At 33.9% G+C, this 19,126-nt stretch overlaps 2 protein-coding genes across 2 annotated transcripts in view; one reads left to right on the top strand and one right to left on the bottom strand.

Annotated features, from left to right (window-relative positions):
- Krr1 (KRR1 small subunit processome component) lies at positions 1–15,244 on the top strand. The gene is made up of 10 exons (XM_005330434.5): positions 1–159; positions 2,848–3,020; positions 4,222–4,356; positions 4,556–4,681; positions 4,763–4,846; positions 6,143–6,199; positions 7,293–7,463; positions 9,168–9,245; positions 9,349–9,442; positions 10,929–15,244. The coding sequence occupies exons 1-10, from the start codon at positions 75–77 to the stop codon at positions 11,069–11,071; spliced, it is 1,146 nt and encodes a 381-aa protein (XP_005330491.1). The 5' UTR covers positions 1–74; the 3' UTR covers positions 11,072–15,244.
- Glipr1 (GLI pathogenesis related 1) overlaps positions 11,136–19,126 on the bottom strand; it is a 17,106-nt gene continuing 9,115 nt past the window's right edge. Inside the window, exons 4-6 of the mRNA XM_005330433.5 lie at positions 15,439–15,524; positions 12,249–12,275; positions 11,136–12,145 (exon numbers count right to left, since the gene is read on the bottom strand). Coding sequence (XP_005330490.2) covers positions 11,991–12,145; positions 12,249–12,275; positions 15,439–15,524 — 268 coding nt within the window. The 3' untranslated portion in view covers positions 11,136–11,990. The remainder of the gene's footprint in view (positions 12,146–12,248; positions 12,276–15,438; positions 15,525–19,126) is intronic.

Raw genomic sequence — 19,126 nt, forward strand, 5'->3', positions numbered from 1 at the left:
CTTGTGTGCAGTCATTTTAGCCGGTAGGATTTAAGAACAGCTTCATTTCCGGTACCACCGGAAGCAATTGGAAAATGGCGTCTTCTTTGCCGATCGGTCCTGTTCCAGCAGCTGGGAAAAGTGAATTTCGCAACCAGAAGTCAAAGCCGGAGAGCAAAGGTGAGGTTGTATGAAAAGTGAAGTCTTGGTTTTGTGGATATTGAATTGCGATTTTTTTTCTTTCCCTGTGTCTGGACGTATAAAGCCATCTGTAGCTTGTTTATGCAGTTAAGTGTCTGTGTACATACTATTGCTAATGGTGCCGGAGTTGACTGCGCCTGCAGGTATAACTGACCGGTATTCTGGCCTCATGTTTCCAGCTCATTCTTTTTGCCAAGTCTCCCCCCACCACAGTATTAGTCCCAGTGAAACTATTGTGGAATTCGTTTCCTCTAAAAGAATGAGGATTTAAAAATTGCGGAGGGCCCTGTGGAAATTTACAGCGCGCTGGTGGCTGCAAGTCATTGACAGAGGACTAAGATCTGGTGGGATAGGTAATCTTTATATACGGAACGCTAATATTGAAAGAGTGCAAGAGATAGTAATTAATATGGGGAAGGAGCTATATGGCATGCCCTTAACTCCATTTTTTTCAGCAAATAAATTTTGGAACATTTATCATTATTCCTTTTTGTCAGATGGCCAAACTATTAGACGATATAACTCTTAGACTGCCTTGTTTTTAAATTGCAATCTTGCATTGTAGTCTCGTTTATCATATCTACCTTCATTATGAATGAAAGAGACTATAGAAATAGCTGGGGAGCTGCTCAACCAATGTTGTAAGAAGTCGTATAAAGCTTGAACTCTCATTCAAAATGCATTGGGAAGATATTAAAGAGTTCTCAATTGTTGCTGTATTTTTATGTAACGTACATAGCAGAGACTGATATGAAGAGCAAAGTCAGCACTTGGGGGACTAGCGCTGAGACTATGAGTAAATAGGGTTACCATATCCCAGAAGCTCTCTGCATGCATGTGTCAAATCATATTGTCCTTTCTGGGAACCTGCAATAACCATTCTGAATGGTGTTAAGCATTCTGTTACCTTTCTTTATACTCTTTATTGCCTGTTCAGCAAAATAGTTTAATTTTGCCTCTTTTTCAGTTTTACATGAATGAAAGTGACTTGTATGTATTCTTCTGTTTTGCCCCGGCTTGGCTTTATTTTGATTATTCAACCAGGGTGACACCTTTACTCTTTGTGGATGTTTTCTGTTAACATGCTTAAGGGTTTCTCTATGCACTTAGGGTTGGAATTCTTAAAGTGCAGGGTATGTGTAAGTAATACTAACACTTCCTCAAGGATTGTGCCAATTGTGATTCCCAATAGCAGTGGAAGAGAGTTCTCATCACTCTAAATCCATACTGAACTATGATATCTGAATTTTGAATTTGTTATTTTGATAGGGATGACATGATAACAGGTTGTTGTTTTACTTTGAATATCTCTGATTACAGATGAGTTTGACATTACTTTATATGTTTCTGAGCTATTTATATTTCCTTTATTATGAATCCCCTTTTTTTATTTCTTTTGCTTTTTTTTGTTTCAGGATTGGTGTGGATGGCTTTTCTTATCAATTCATAGCTATAGAAATTGGATAGGGACTTTAAAGATGCATTTTAAGTAGAATTTGAAAAAAATTTCAGGATATTGGGGGATGAATGATATATGAGGATTACCTAATTCTCTTTAATTTGAACCAGAAGTAGCAAGGTGAATGTGACTAAAAGAAGAAGAAAGCAAGTTTACTTGACCTGGATCTGTAACATGGGCTAAAGACCTGCTTTTCAAACTTTAGGGTGCTAAAGAATCTCCTGATAATATTGTTAAAACACAGATTCCTGGGCCTCTCAAAAGAGATTCTGATTCAGTAGATCTAGTGTAGGGTTCAAGAATTTCATTTCTAAAAAACGTCCAGTTTTTTATGATGTTACAAGTGGTGGATCATGCCTTTGAGTATGATATTAGAGAGTAGCTATTGGATTTAAGGGGCTCCTAAAATCCAGGATTAGGAGCTCCAATAAGTGATTCAGGAGATAATGTTTTAGCCCTTAAAACATATTTTCTTTTAGTGAAAGAAGACCTAGACTGAGTCAGCTTTATTTTCCCTTAAGCAAGACTGAGTGTCTTTTTCTATAAAATGGGAATAATAATACTGATCCTTCATGTCTGGCATATTTGCTATGAAAGCCATATAGAAATGGGGCACTGAAAGCTCTTTGGAAAAACCTAAAATCCTATTCAGGTAATTTTTAACTGACATTATACCCCAGAATGAGCTTTTAGCTTTAAGATGTTGTGTGCGCGCATACACGCGCACGCACGCACGCACACACACACACACACACACACACACACACTCTCTCTCTCTCTCTCTCTCTCTCTCTCTCTCTCTCTCTCTCTCTCTCTCTCTCTCTAAAGTTCCACTCCAGGAAAGAAAGGTTAATATTTAAAATAGTGATATAAACAAAATTATATTTAAATCTTCAGCACTGTCGTAGTGTAATACAATAAGGTCTCTAGAGTACCCACTATCTGCTGGGCATGTGCTGTTGAGTATGGAACAAGGAGGAGACTCTCTTCCCTTAAAGAACTGTCTTATGAGGTAACTGCAATGTATGGTGATAATTTTACACAGTGTTTGATAATGAGGAGGCATGTTCTTTGTTGAATAATATAAAAAGCAGGGAAGAAGTAATACAAAAAGAGTATTGGGAACCTTGTTAGTGTGTATATATAATGTTAACAGAGTGCCCTGAAGAACTTTAAAATGTGACCTGTAAATTTTTTCTTGCTTGTAGATGAATCGGAGCTCCTCACTGTTCCTGATGGTTGGAAGGAGCCAGCTTTTTCTAAAGAGGACAATCCCAGGGGACTCTTGGAAGAGAGCAGTTTTGCAACTTTGTTTCCCAAATATAGAGAGGCTTACTTGAAAGAGTGTTGGCCTTTGGTGCAGAAAGCCTTGAATGAACATGTAAGCATATTTTACACATTTCTTTGAGATTTTGCTCTCACATATGCCGAATTAAGTGAATGTGTGATCATGGATTTTTTTTTTAAAGGTGCCACATAGCTAGTTATTTTGGTTTCTTTGGTAGTTTAAACAGTCTAGGTAAATTTTATTCTTATAGTTTATTTTTACTTTAGTGAGTAATAAAATTACTTTGAAAAAGTCATATACCATTAATATTTTAGAGGTTTTATGAACTGTCAAAAACTTATAAAGTCCAAATTTCAGAATGCCTATTCTAGGCTATGATAGTTATCATATCCCTGTTCGTTCTGAACTGAGTCATGTTCCTAATTGCTTAATTTTCATTTTCAATAAAAGCTGTAGATGTGGCCAGCTATCTACTATTCTGTTTCTGTGGCCTTGTCACTAGAGAAGTGTATTTGTTTTTTTGTTTTTTAAATTGAAGATTGAAACACATTAGTAAATTGAGAAGTCAAAGTGACTATAATGAGCCTTAAAAAAAGAATGTATCACATATGATAAGTATTGTTTTATGAAGCTTATGGTTCAATTTTACATGTGTGTGTTTATATGGGTACTAGATTGTGATATAAAATGTATTTCTCACTGTGGGACTGTGCTGGAGTTGATTGTACCCCATTGTGAAGGTAGCCAGTCCAGCTCCAGGCTGTTTTACAGCTATCCATATCTGAAATTTAACTTGGTCGTCGTCTTCTTTTTTTTTTTTCCTTGTAAATTCATAGATTCCCAACCTTATGTTGAATCATTCACCACTTACTCCATTGAATTAGTCTTCAGATTATGCTATACAAGGCAGATAATTGCATTTTATTTGTGTGGTCGAAGTCTAGTTCTTGCCATTGAGAGTTATCTCGAAAATATTTTGGAAGGAAAATAGATTGGAGCTGGGTCCAGGATAGTGAAGCTATACACTATTACATTTTTATTCTAGATGAAGTATTCTAAAGCCAAGTATAAATGGTTCAATAGCTTTGATTTGTTATATTTTGTGAAATATGAAATTAATCAAGTATTCATTACTTATATTTAACTACCCAGCTTCTTCAGGGAGGGAGTTGATAGAATTTGAGAGATGGCTTAATGGCATAGAAGTTAATAGCTTGGTTAGTACAGTCTATTTAGTTATTTAAACTTGAATTCATTTTTAGACAACTGTTTGTTTGGTCTTTTCTCTTTGAAGCATGTTAAAGCAACCCTGGACCTGATCGAGGGCAGTATGACTGTTTGTACTACAAAGAAGACTTTTGACCCATATATCATCATTAGGGCCAGAGACCTAATAAAACTGTTGGCAAGGAGTGTTTCATTTGAACAGGTGAATTTAGAATTAGATTTACTTAACATTAGACAACCTATAATGTATCTTTCCTGCCTCCCTTCTTCCCTCCCCCTTTTCCTGCATCCTTTCACAATTGTGTTTTCATGTTTGTTTAGATTACAATTATTAGGCTAATGAGTAATTGTACAAATAAGTAATTGTGAAGCATATTGATGTATTTTTATTTTTCCAAAAGGCAGTACGAATTCTTCAGGATGATATCGCGTGTGATATCATTAAAATAGGTTCCTTAGTAAGAAATAAGGAAAGATTTGTAAAAAGAAGACAACGGCTTATTGGTCCAAAAGGATCTACATTAAAGGTACTTTTTATCAGTGGAAAACTTGAGTTTCTTTTAATTTTTCATTGTATTGAATTTAACTTAACTGTTCTTTCAATATAGGCATTGGAACTCCTAACAAACTGTTACATTATGGTTCAGGGAAATACAGTTTCAGCCATTGGACCTTTTAGTGGCTTAAAAGAGGTAAGAACTATTATCTTCAAGTAATCATTAGAGAACAAATGAAATGATTTGATTATAATTTATTGGATAATACATTTTAGAATTATATTTTTAGAATGTGTTTTGTTTGCTCGTTAGTAAATACTTTGTAAGGGAATCATCACCCATAACATATTTTGGCCAACCTTTGATGACTATGGAGACATCTATTTCTGAAATAGGCCTGTGCACCATCACTCTTCTTACTATAAAATTTATTTATTTTATTTTTTTAAATTTTTTTTTAAAGAGAGAGTGAGAGAGGAGAGAGAGAGAATTTTTAATATTTATTTTTTAGTTCTCGGAGGACACAACATCTTTGTTGGTATGTGGTGCTGAGGATCGAACCCCGGCCGCACGCATGCCAGGCGAGCGCGCTACCGCTTGAGCCACGTCCCCAGCCCACTATAAAATTTAAATGGGTATTTAAGATCTTAGTCTATAACATGTGAGAAGTGTAGTATATTTACATATGTTCAAGTGATTGGAGAATTGAGCAGACATCTCATTACTTGCAGTAATGTGTACAGCCAGTAAAGATCAGATTCTGAAAATATTTTTCTTCCAAGAATACATTTTTGCTGTGTGCAGGGTGCACACCTGTATTCCCATTGACTTGGGAGGCTGAGTTAGTAGGAATGCAAGTTCAAAGCCAGCCTGAGCAAAAGCAAGGCTGCTAAGCCACTCAGTGAGACCCGGTCTTTAAATAAAATACAAAAAAAAAAAATAGAGCTGGGTATGTGGCTCAGTGGTCAAGTGCCCCTGAGTTCAATCCCCAGTACCAAAAAAAAAAAAAAAATCTTTTTTTGTTTGAATTTTAGTAAGTATATTAAATATTTTCCTGAAACTTTAATTTGCCAAATGTTATGAGAAAACCTACAGCAAATGCTGTTTCTGTTAGCTCATTTTGTTACTGTCACAAAGCTGGAATAGGAAAGTCAAGTTACTTTCTTAAATAAAGTAGCAGTTTCAGTACTTGAACACTCATTTTCAGACTCTTATTTCCAATTCTTTTCTCCTTAAATCACACAGCTCCAGGAGGTTGTTGTATTGGTTCCAAGTACCATATTTCAGCACTAATAGAGAAACATTGTAACCAAGGGAGGTTGACTGCTATTATGAAATATTTAGAAGCCATTCAGAACAGTTAAAGGAATTATCTTCAATTTGATGATCATTCCTTGATTTATAGGCTGCCGTGCAATATGTTAACTCCTCTTCTATCTGGTTTATTAAAATATTCTAAGAGTCTAATTTATTTTTCTTTGCAAATTTCAGGTTCGAAAAGTAGTTCTAGATACTATGAAGAATATTCATCCCATTTATAACATTAAAGTGAGTGTTAATTGCATATGACTCTACCAGTGATTGTAAACTACTCTTAACTACAGAAACTTTTCTTGAAATTAAATTTTTTATGAGTCTAATATACAAATCTGATAATACAGCTAATTTGAGTGAATTAGAGGTAGAATTCAGCCCATTCAATTCCCCTAGTCCTCCTTTGGGGCTTAGATCTCCAGTGTAAAAATTATTGAAGAGAATACTATAATTTATTTTATAGCTCTGATATAATGAAAATAAGTTTCATAGAATTTATCGTATATCATAATCAATTCAGTTTTTTTGAATTATAATCACATGTATTATATTTAAAGATGTGATCTTTCAAAATTTTGCCTATTTCTATTGAAACTGGAATATCTTAGATTACATTAAAACCTTTGGAATTGAACAAATTGTAGTCCCTCAGAAAAATCTATTACATCCCTGTGTGCAAAAAGTTTGTGATTATACTTGGAAATATAATAGTATGATGAGCTCGGTTATTATGGTTATTTATTGAGCAATTCATTTAAATTTGATAAAGTTAAAAAAGTCACTTAGATTAGGTTAAAGTTATTTTGAGTAACATTGGAATATTACAGATAGAAAGCTAGTTGTGCATCTGATGCTTGGTTGGCTTTCTCTTAATATTCCAATGTGTATAAAATTCAAATGGAGTGGGGTAAATGTGAGAATAGTATTGACTTTTGGCTAATCATCAAGACATTTTTTTTCCTTTCCCTCTTAATGACTCTTAAAAGTTTCCTGCTTACAGGAAACATCAGCTAATTAAGAATCCTATCTGCTATAATTAAGTTGAATTATAGAGGTTTTATTGGAATACTCACTGAAAAACCAAGTATCATTTTTATCTCTTAACAATTCCCTGTTTCTTAATGTAAATTTCTAATGATTTTCTGATACTTAACTGATTATACATATTTATGATGACATATCTTTTTATTAGTGCAATTGGTTAATTCTACTAAAGAGACTAGGAACTGTTCCTTTTCAAATTGTATTTGTAGAAGCAATATTTATTATAATTTAAATAAATGTATCAATTTTGAAATTAAATTTTATTTTATGTGTATGACCGAAGACCTTAATGATTAAACGGGAATTGGCAAAAGATTCTGAATTACGATCACAAAGTTGGGAAAGATTCTTGCCACACTTCAAACACAAAAATGTGAATAAGCGCAAGGAACCGAAGAAGAAAACTGTTAAGAAAGCATACACACCATTTCCACCACCACAGCCAGAAAGTCAGGTTAGTATTAAATGTTGAACTTTAGTATATAAAGGAAGAACTAATCTTATTTTGTTGGAAATTTATTTAGGGTAGTTTAGGTGCAGGGAGGGAGAGAGAGTGCATGTTGTCTGGAGAGGTGGAAGAAGCTAAAGTGTAAAAAGGCACATTTTGAGTTAAATGCATGGAGTTGGGGAGTGGGGCCTTTACATTGTGAGTGAACTGCATCAAGATGTTTTTTTGTCAGTTGTGTCTCTGTAGCCAATGAAAATGTTCTATAGATTTTTAAAAATTCAGAGATTTAGCCCATAGTATCTCTACTTTGCTTCAGCAATATTCTTTTTTGACCCTGTTCTGTATGATTTTAGAAATCATAAATTCCAATATTCATTCTTTTTCTGAGTTATTTTCTTTTCTCTTTGTTTTCTTTCATGCCACTTTTCTTTTTTTTAAAATATTTTTTAGTTGTTGATGAATCTTTATTTTATTTATTTGTATGTGGTGCTGAGAATCGAACCCACTGCCTCTCGCATGCTAGGCAAGCGCTCTACCACTGAGCCTCAACCCCAGCCCCTCGTGCCACTTTTCCCTTCTGTTATACCTTCTAAGACTTGGATTAAGTCCCCAAACTTTCCCATAATGCACTACCATATGAAACTGGAGAAAATCATGTCTGTGAATTAAATCTACTAGAGATTCATATTTCCATCCTTACATCCTCAGTATTATCTGGCAGCTCTTAATTCTGTCAACACCTTTTCACTCCTTGACTTTTCTGAAATATTTGAGGCCATCAGGAAAAACTCTTTCAACTTAACTCTTCTCTGTAATTCTTTTCCTCATCTGCATTAATTATTTCCATCTGTGTGAATTTCATCTATATCTCTGATATTGCTTACGTATTCTCTCCTTTGCATATGTCTTAAAAATAATTCATCTGTACTAGTTGTTTTCTGCTCAGGATATAAACTCTTCCTTTTCTATCATCTTTTCTCCTCCTTATTTGAGTTTTTCAGGGAAAGTGTGATAAGAGGCCAAAGGGAAAAAGGAGTAGTGATCATGGTGAAAAAACAATGGAAATGTTAGCTCAAGGAGAACAAAGTGAGATCAGAAGGAAAATGATAGCTGAGAAGAGCATAGTGGAGCCAATCGCTAAAACCTTGCTTCCATAGCACCTGCCATACTTCTTATGACCTGTTTTGTACTAATTGGCTGTTCTTTCTTCCTTACCTCTGCAAATCTCTTTTTACTTTTTTTTTAATTAACATGTATTAACTATACATATTAACAGGTTTCAGTGTAATATTTATGTAAATGTATGTACACAGAGCCCAGATAAGACCTATCCTTCCTTTTTCTACCTCTACCCCCAGTCTAGTTCATGTTGCTACCTTTATGAAGAGAGAGAGTATTGACTCCACTGTTACCCTAAAGATGTTGTGACTTTCTTAGGAAATTACTTTTCATCTACATTATTTCTTTTTTTTTTAATGTATTTATTTTTTTATTTGTTTTAATTAGTTACACATGACAGTTCAATGATCTTGACATATCGTACATTTGAATCAGATGGGGTATAATTTCTCATTTTTCTGAGTGTCCAGGTTGCAGAATTACATTGTTCATGTAGTCACGTATATACAAACAGCAATAATATAGTCTATTTTATTCTGCTGTCCTCATCTACATTATTTCCAACGTAATTATCAATATTATTTTCAATAGATTGATAAAGAATTGGCTAGTGGTGAATACTTTTTGAAAGCGAATCAAAAGAAGCGACAAAAAATGGAAGCAATCAAGGTAAGACTCTTTATGTCTTGCTGATGATGTTAGTAACAACATTCATAGATTCTGAATTCTTAAAACTAAACTTTATTTTACAATTGTACTTTTAATAACATAGGCTAAACAAGCAGAAGCTCTCAGTAAGAGACAAGAGGAAAGAAACAAAGCATTTATTCCACCTAAAGAAAAAACAGTTGTGAAACCTAAGGAAGGTAATGCTCATTTTTCACTTTTTGATGTAAAAAATCCATTGTCTATGAAAAGTAAATCCATAGTGAATTTATCTGAGTCTGTCGTGTTAATAAGTAAAGAAATAATCATATCTTTTATCAGTTGTCTTAGCATTTCCTTAATTATCAAGTCTAAGGACAAGAAGCGAATGAGATAATTTATAATTCAGAAGCAGCTAATGCATATTTTTAGAGTATCCAGAGTACCAGTTCTTCCCCATTCTCTGACCCATGCTTGGGAAAGATAAAAACCCAGAGTAATCTTTGTATATTATATAAGAATAGAAGTAATGTAAATTTTGCTATCATGATTCAAAGAGGGCTTTCAGAGAAACTGTTTTTCTCTTTATTTATATGATCTGTGGCTTAAGATTTGTTTCTATGTTGTTAACGTTGAGTACTTATTACTAAACAAAGTAACGACAGGAGATTTCCTAGCCTCATTCTAAAGTAGCCCTCCAAAACTGCCAGTGCACATTGTTTAAACTGTCGTGCCATTTCCTAACAACACGTACATAACCTATTAATTTATTTTCAGTTTGTGCAATATGTCAATTAAGTACTTTGGATATCTAGTAGCTAGTTAACCTCAGCCTGTGTTAACAAGAATGTAGCTGCTTTGTAGTGGAGTATGTAATGGAGGCTTTAAATCTCTGTGCATCTCAAGTGACTAGGCTGTACATATGGTGACATTTTATTTTGGGATTCTTTCATGTTCTTAAATACTGTGTGTAAATGTAAACAGATGCATTTTTTTCATTTTTGCCTTTATTTTGTTCATGTTTTTGGCATTGATTAGATGCTTTTATGTTGTTAGGAAGACCTCCAAATACTCTGGAGCTATTGTCTTTTTTTTACAGAAAGCTTGTTAATACTAATCATTAATGATAATATTGGAAAGCCTGAAAGTTTTTTTTTGGGGGGGGGTAGGAGGTGTGCTGGGGATTGAACACAGGGCCTTGTGCAGGTGAGGCAGGCACTCTACTAACTGAGCTATAACCCCAGGTCAACCTTGAAGTTTTTGTTATGGTCCTAGATGAAGTAGATTTTGACTTGTAGCTTCATGATTTGCTTATTAAAATTATTGAAGCTGGAAAAGCTACGTGTAATATTTTTTATAAAATGTAACTTTAAATTATTTCAGTGTGTAAGATGGAAAATTGATATTAGTGAATAACGTTTCAAAATAAGGAAAAGAATGTAAATAATCTCAAGATTTAGGGAAAAAAAGATTAATTAAATTCAGTAATTGGTACAAATTGTTTAAACTGTCATGCCATTTTCCTATGAACTCTCACTAGTGCATATTTAGAGACTATGATTTGAAGAAATTTCTAACTTTAGCAACATGTTGTATGTTTTATAACCTAACCTTTTGGTTATTAAAATAGCGATCTGAAATTATTATCTAAAACACATTGTTTTAATTTGTATAGAATTGCATACATTTTCTTTTTAATTTTTGTAGCATCTACTGAAACTAAAATTGATGTGGCTGCCATCAAGGAGAAGGTTAAGAAAGCAAAGAACAAGAAACTGGGAGCTCTTACAGCTGAAGAAGTTAAGCTTAAGGTGGAAGCAGATGAAAAGAAAAAGAAGAAAAAAAAGTAACATTAAAAAAATAACCAAAACCCCCTGAACTAGAATTTATAAAACTATCTCCTTTTGTAAAGGATTTTGAGATATTAGGACGTTAGTTGTCCTATGTGTGAGAATTAATATTTCTGAGTTTCATATAATAATATTCTTTATAAATATATTCTTGTGTATTTTGAAAAATTTTGTGCTAGAAAGTGCTATGTGTACATTGTACCTAATCAGGCAGGTTTTGCCTAAGCATGAGTTTAGGAGTAACTTTTAGGTTTTTTTTTAATATACATTTTTGGAACGTGACTATTGTAATTTTTCATTAAATCCAAAGTCTGATGTCATTGGTTAGTTTTTAAACATAATCATGTCCCAGCATTTGGTTTTGAGGAAAATAAATGCCAATTTTTCAGTGCGAGAATCTCTCTCCCTGATTATCCCTTCTTACAATTTTGTTTTATTTTAAGAGTAAACAGCTCATAAGCAGAAAATCAAGGCCTCTGAAATCAAACACTTCAGTTATCAAGTCAGAGGAAGTGTTAAACCAGAAAGATACCAAATTGCAAGAGAACAGGGAAACCAGGTATATTGAGTTAAAGCAGCATGTAAGAAGCACCAATCACTGGAGTTAACTTAGAATCACATAAGTCTAGCTCATTAATTTTATAGATTTGGAAGCTAAACTAAAGCACAGGGACTAGATTACATATGGAAAGCCCAGTGGTGGCAACCTGAAAACAATGCTTATTCATAAAAAAGTGCAAAGTAAAGATGAGTTTATTCTATAATTAGGAAGTTGCGCCATTTTTATTTTGAGCAAGTCTTTACTGCAGCAGTGTATTTTTTAAAAATAATGTTTTAAAGTGGAAATTAGAAATACATCCAATTTTTACTTTTTTAAAAAAGCCATATTAATAAATCTCTCCCTCCCCCCCAGACTGCATTAGTCTAAAAGACTTAAATTAGGGTATTTTTTCTTTATCCAAATAGTAATTATAACGGACATTATTAGAATTATTGAATTAGCAATAAGAAAGAGAGATGTGTATCTGTTTCGTAAAAATATGGGCCAGGCTGGATCCACAAGAGAGTAGTAACCTGTGAAATAAACATAGAAAGTCCTCTAAGACATTGTTTCTCATAATGGAATGACATAAATTACATAGTGCTTAATGAAACAATTTAGGATGTGTATACATACGTGTGACCTTGTCTCTCTTTGGATTAACTGTGAAGTCAGGGAGAATTAAAAAAAAAAAAAAAAGTTAGGTACAGGTAAGATTTTTATTTTAAAAAAAAAAAGTGTAACTGTTGACTTCATTGCAGTGATTTTCAAATGATTTAAGAATTTTTTATTTATATATGACAGCAGAATGCATTACAATTCTTATTACACATATAGAGCATAATTTTTCATATCCCTGGTTGTATACGAAGTATTTTCACACCAATCCATGTCTTCATACCTGTACTTTGGATAATAATGATTATCACATTCCACCATCATTAATAACCCCATGTGCCCTCCCTTCCCCTCCAACCCCTCTGCCCTAATAGAGTTTGTCTATTCTTCCCATGTTCCCTCTTCCTATCCCACTATGAATCAGCCTCCTTATGTTAAAGAAAGCATTTGGTTTTTTGGGATTGGCTCACTTCACTTAGCATTATCTTCTTGAACTTCACCCATTTACCTGCAAATGCCATGATTTTATTCTCTTGTATTGCTGAGTAATATTCCATTGTGTATATATGCCACATTTTTTTTTTAACCATCTATTCAGAGAAAACATTCAGCTTTTGGATTTTTAGGATTGTCTTACTTCACTTAGCATTCCATCATTTACCTCCAAACGCCATGATTTTATTCTCTTTTAATGCTTCCATTGTGTATATATACCACATTTTATTTATCCTTTCATCTACTGAAGGGCATCTAGGTTGGTTCCACAGTTGAGCTATTGTGAATTGTGCTGCTGTAAACATTGATGTCGCTGTGTCCCTGTTGTATACTGTTTTTAAGTGCTTTAGGTATAGACTGAGGAAAGGGTTAGCTGGGTCAAATGGTGGTTTCATTCCCAATTTTCCAAGAAATCTCCATATTGCTTTCCATAGTGGCTGCACCAATTTGCAGTCTCACCATCAGTGTATGAAAGTACCTTTTCCCCCACATCCTCGCCAAAAGAATTTTTTGTCCTAACTGTACTAACATTGTATTTTTAAGTCTGCTTTTTATACAGAGGAAACTATCTATTATAAATAGAAAATTATCTTACATAACTATATCCTTTAGATAATAAATACAATCAAGAGTAAAAAAAATGTAAAAATTTAAATCATATTAGAAATAATCAACATGAGCAGTTTATCAAAATATTTTTCTTGAGAATGGGTCCTTCCCTGAGAACAACGATATTGTGAATGCTGAATCAATACTAAAGGGACAGTAGCTTCTTTCATCCATTCCAGTTTATCACTAAGTCATCATTAGGACTTTTGGCTTATTAAAAGCGGTAACTATGCTCTTTTTTTTTACTGAGCTTTATTTAGATTTTTTATTTCAGAGTACTGGGAGGAAATAAGTCCCACAACTGCCTTTAGCCTTCTTGATTTTTTGTTTTATTAAATGACCTTTTCCACACCAGTTGTACATCAGTTGCTCTTGGGTTCCTGTAATGGAAGCCATCAAGGACCTAGCCCTCTGGGCACTTGTGAGCATCTTTGAACATCATCATACCTGGGAGTGAGCTTTGTGCTGAGTTACCATGAAGCTGCTACCCTAACTTTTTGCAATTATATCCATGAATTCAAGGATGTGATATTCTAATTATTTTTTTCTTGTATATATTTTTAAATATTCAACAAATATACATCTTAATATACATCTACTAGCTAAAATTACCTTTGTATCACGGGTGTGCTTGACATGTGTTGCAAAACAGTTTGGTATGGCCTCTTGGTATTTATTGAACTACAAATAGTATCTAGAAGACTATGAACAATTTTTTTTTCTGGTGTTTGCCATAATTTGTGAGTTGAAATCTGTTAAATAAAAGGTTTTATCTAACTTTACCCTACTCAGACTTCAGGATAAAAGGTGGGATGGGGATGGTTATCCTTTCATTTTTTTAAATTATAAATCCTGTCATTCCCCGCTAGTGCAGAAAAATGGAATGCTTTCAAGGAAGCCAACATTTTACAGAAAAATTGAGTTTTCTGAAAATTAGTGGCAGAATTAATCTGGAGGATGCTATGGTAAATGGGTGATATGTTTTACAATATCTTGTAAATATGCAAGTTAGCATGTGCTTTTACCCTTAGGAGCTCAGGGATTTTCATTCTTGGACTAGAGCTTTAATCTGAGTTTTATCTCCCAAGATTAGAGACCATCTCAAGTTTAGAGCTCCAAAGATCAAAAACAAACTGTCAGCAATATTATTGTGATGGCATTACTAATTATGTAGAAACTTTAAAGGGAAAACGTGATTTTACCCTAAGTTATTTCACTAAACCCATGAGGTGATACTATCAAGCACATTTTATAGTTATGGAAATAGGTTCAGAAAGTTGCCTGAGGTCACAGTGGTAGAACTGGACACTGAACTGGAAACTGGCATATGGTTCTAAAATCTATGGTTTTAACTTGTATATTATACTGTCTAATGTGGAAGAAACTTACACACGGATACACACTTGTGTGTACATGTATGCTTTGTTGTAACACTCTAAAAGAATTTGGTTAACATGTTGTATTCTCTGAAGAGATTAGTTGCATTTTGGATACATGTTACTGGGTTTTCCTAACAAACTTGATGTTAGTGGAATAAAAAAAAAAAAATGGTTGGACTGAGGGAAAAATAACTGGCTTAGAGAATTGATCCAGAAAGTGCCCCTATGCCTGGAGTAAGGTTTACAGTTTAATGTTTACAAATAGGAAGGAAACAGCAATTTAAAAGAATCCTAATTTTGTGTGTGAAAGGAATCTTAGGAAATGTAAGCAATGCAACATTTTTTTCCAAATGAAAATTTATGCAGTAAAACTTGGCTCACTGTCCTATCCTAAGCATCCCACCCCAGCCCTGCTGTTTTGAGCAGTTGAGTTTGTTACAGATAAAGGCACAAAGTATTATGTGATTTGCACAATAGCTTACTCGAGGTTTCCCTTCACACCATGAGAAAATAAAGGATATTTTAAAAGATCTTCTTAAAGAATATCTCAAATTTTTCTTAAACATATTTATTTCTAGAATGGTAAGCCATTGGGTTGGTTACTCCTCGATGCCAATTTCCTCGAAAACAGCTATTAGGATAAAATAATTACACTCTTAACCATAGAGAAAGGCATCATAGTTTCTATTCCATTATTTCATTTGTGAGTTGTTCCTTTTACTCACCACAGAGATTTTGTAAACATTTGTCATCTGAAGGACAAGCACTGCAGGTGTATCCCTTCTGGTATGGCCAAGTTGGGTAATTTCCTCTGTAAAGCAGAAGAAGCCTGTCTATTAGTAGAGTTTTTGTTTCTAATTACAATTTACTGTGAATCCTTGACCAGATCCAGAATGATAATAAGGTGGAAGTGAAAATTATTGAGAGCTTGTAGGCAACCAGTAGTTAATAACATGTGAAGAAAAGGAAATAAGTGGAAAGCTACTAGTATGTGGAGGGTTCATTCAATGGCCCTCTTAATTTATATTATTTCACTTCTGACAATTCTGGGAAGAAGTTATTTTTATTTCTGAGGATCTAAGAGATTAGTGAGTTGCCCTAAATCACAATTTACACATACCTGAGTCAGGAGGAAAACTAGATTTGTCTGACACCAGGGCTGTGCTTCTTCTACTGTTTTCTGGCCTGTGTAATTGCTGTCATCCAAAAATCTGCCCATCTCATGAAAGCTATCATGACCTGTATTTACACTCATTATTCAACCTAGCCACCATAGTTTTTATTGGATAGGAAATGCCTTTCAAAATACACACACAGGAAATTCTGAATTACAGGTTGTTTTCACATAAAAGATGATCTGTGAATCATAGCTAAATATCGGTCATTCACTATGTGTTAGGCACTGTTTTAAGCCTTCTTGAATGAGATAATCTTCACAACATTTCTGTGAGGATGTTACTGTTTTTTATTTATCCCTATTAGATAGCTAATGGCTTAGGCACAGTACAAATAACTGACCAAGGTCACTGATAGAAAGTGAAATTTTATATATATGTATATATTTTAGAGAATTTTTTAATATTTATTTTTTAGTTTTCAGCAGACACAATATCTTTGTTTGTATGTGGTGCTGAGGATCGAACCCGGGCCACATGCATGCCACGCGAGCGCGCTACCGCTTGAGCCACATCCCCAGCCCCCGAAAGTGAAATTATATATAAACATTTTATATTCCCATGAGTACCTAAAGAGTAGCAATGCTCACAGGCTTGGTACATTATATCAGCAAATCTACCATTGCACTAATTTTTTAAACTCTGCTTTTGGAATTCGGTTCTTCTTCTTTGCCTTTTGATAGCTTGGTAAATCCTATGGACTCTTAAAATAGGATGATTTTTAATTGCATAAAATACGTAGGAACGTGGGAAACTGATTAAACAGAAATAAGCATCAAAATGTTGAAAAAAGAATCATGATATAGACATATGTGCTTTTCTATTAAGTATTAAACCAGATCTAGCAGGTTCTAATATTATAAGTAGTTTCAAATAAATGTTAATCATAAATATTTTTAGGTATCTGCAGCAACTAGAGTTAATGTGAAAATAACTACTATTTCCAAAGACACAGATATTGTTAATACAGAGTCACAGTGCTAAAAAAGCCTAGTCTGTTGTCTTCATTCACAGTGGAAGGAATTTTAATTTTTTTCTGAACCATGTTCATGAACTCCCGTCCCAGTAAAACTATACGTTTAACTCTAGTGTTAAGAAGCCCCCAGTTAGAGGCTTTATATTAACACCTCATTTTTTTTTCAATCCAAGATATATGTTCTAATCTCATTTGGCTTCACATTATTGGTTGCTTCAGAAGTGAAATTTATCCTGGTACTGTATAATCAAAGCAATATAGTAGAAATTCTAATAGCAATCACAAAAGATCCAAATTAGACGTTAGTCTTGGAATATCTTTCATTGTTAAAAAGCATAATACTCATTAAATTGTTTAAATTCTAGATGGTTTTAACAAAATCATTTATGCTACCTTTTGCTTCAACTATGCATTCCAAACTGTAAAGGAGAAGGAAAACATTGCTACTTAAAAATAAGCTAAAAACAAGATATTTGTGAGATGTAGGTAAAGTGAAGAATGCATTTGGGAAAAGCATGCTACTAGAAAGATCTGGGTTTGTCTAAGTGAAAGTGATTATGACAAAGAGATCTGAAGTATTCTATCCAGTGAAGAAGCAGAAAGCTTTAGTATTTTTTTCTAGTACTTTGAGAGAAGATTGGGACACTGGGGAAGAGAAGTTAAATATGATTAAGGGTTCCCAAGGCAGAGATGGCCAAACCATACTAGCTACTGTTCTTGTAATTAAGGTTATTTCCTCCTCTGTGTTACTGTCCTGTTCACTAACCACTCTGGGTAGAGATCTGTTACTATGGCTTTGCTGAATGATGCCCAGGGGAATGAAGAAGAGAGAGGTACAGGTGACTGGAGAATTAAGCATCCTATTCCCCTTCTGAGGCATTCACAGAAACACTGGGGAAATACTGGATTATGTGAAGTGGGGGTGTATGGCTTTGAAGATATAAGAAAAGGCCCCAGAAGGCAGAAGGAAATGAAGACCTTCCTAACTGGCCCCTCTGTCTTCTGCTGCTCTAGTTCCTTTTCCACACTTCACAGACTGATCTCCAGATTTAAAGCAGATCTCATCATGAGTCCCCTGTTTAAGATACTTTGATGGGTTCCTCTACTGACTTGACTAAAGTTAACCCTCGCCATGATCTACAAGGCCCTGTGAGATCTCTGCTGCCATCTTCCTCTTGGATTCATTTCACTCAACGCTCTAACACCCTGGTCTCTGTCCATGCTTCAAACTTGCCAAAGTCCTCTCCATGTAAGTTTTGCAGTTGTTCTCCCCTCTGCACAACTCTTCCTGCAGTTCTCCCATCTGATTCCTTCTCATTTTTCACACCTAAGCTAAAATTATCACAGAATGTCCTTCCCTGATCATTTTATTTTAAACAGGGTCTTTTCCAGTGGTAGTTCCTAATAGAGTATTATTTATATTCTCTTAGTTTCCCCATTTTAATGCAGTCATATATATTTTTTGATCTGCCTCATAAATATAAATAAGGGCAGAGACTGCATCTGGCTTGCTCTTTGAAGTTTAGTAAAGAAATATTTGCTGAATAAATGAATGTATGAAGCTAACTCAATTTTTATAGAAACATAACTTCAAACATAAGTTTCACAACAATGTTTATAACCAAAAGTAAGTAAAGTGATTCTGTACTAGAATTCACACATGAAATTAATAATGAAAATAAAATTAATAAATACTTATGAACAATCACCAATGCCAGGCATTATACATACTTCGTGTTTTTACATAGCTTTCTATGACTCTTATAGCTACACTAAATATAGATGCTATTATTATTTTGATTTTTGACAACAAAACAGATTCAGAGAATTAACTAATTTGTCTCTGGTCACATGGTAAATTAACTGTACCTTAACCATTAAACTGTCATGAAAAACTATCACTGGTTGAATTAAGGTTTTGTCTACCTTTTCTTTGGTTTTCCTTATTTTCCAACGATGGAATCTTAAGTCAAATTTGTTCTTTTCTGAAGGATACTTGATTTTAGTTCCCTTCCCTCCAAACAAAACTCAAGGGCAACAAATTAAAGAAAACAATGTTACATATGTGGCGAATGGTTAAAAAGCCTTAAAATATAAACAGCTAATATCAATCATTAAGAAAATCACTCTAAAAGAAAAATGGGCAGATCATATGATTTACCAAGAAGGAATATAAATAGACAATCAGGTGAAGAGATTTTATCATCATTAGTAATCAGAGATGCAAAAGAAAACAAATATAATTTCTTTCAAGTTAGAAAA

This window comes from Ictidomys tridecemlineatus, chromosome 6 (genome assembly GCF_052094955.1).
Source record: "Ictidomys tridecemlineatus isolate mIctTri1 chromosome 6, mIctTri1.hap1, whole genome shotgun sequence".
NCBI classification, from domain to species: Eukaryota; Metazoa; Chordata; class Mammalia; order Rodentia; family Sciuridae; genus Ictidomys; species Ictidomys tridecemlineatus.

What these genes read in the sequence shown, in the direction of transcription:
- Krr1 (XM_005330434.5), top strand. Translation starts at nt 75, where the DNA reads ATGGCGTCTTCTTTGCCGATCGGTCCTGTTCCAGCAGCTGGGAAAAGT. An exon ending in GTCAAAGCCGGAGAGCAAAG is followed by an intron (nt 160 to 2,847) that starts GTGAGGTTGTAT and finishes TCTTGCTTGTAG; the next exon opens with ATGAATCGGAGCTCCTCACT. An exon ending in AGTTGTGAAACCTAAGGAAG is followed by an intron (nt 9,443 to 10,928) that starts GTAATGCTCATT and finishes TAATTTTTGTAG; the next exon opens with CATCTACTGAAACTAAAATT.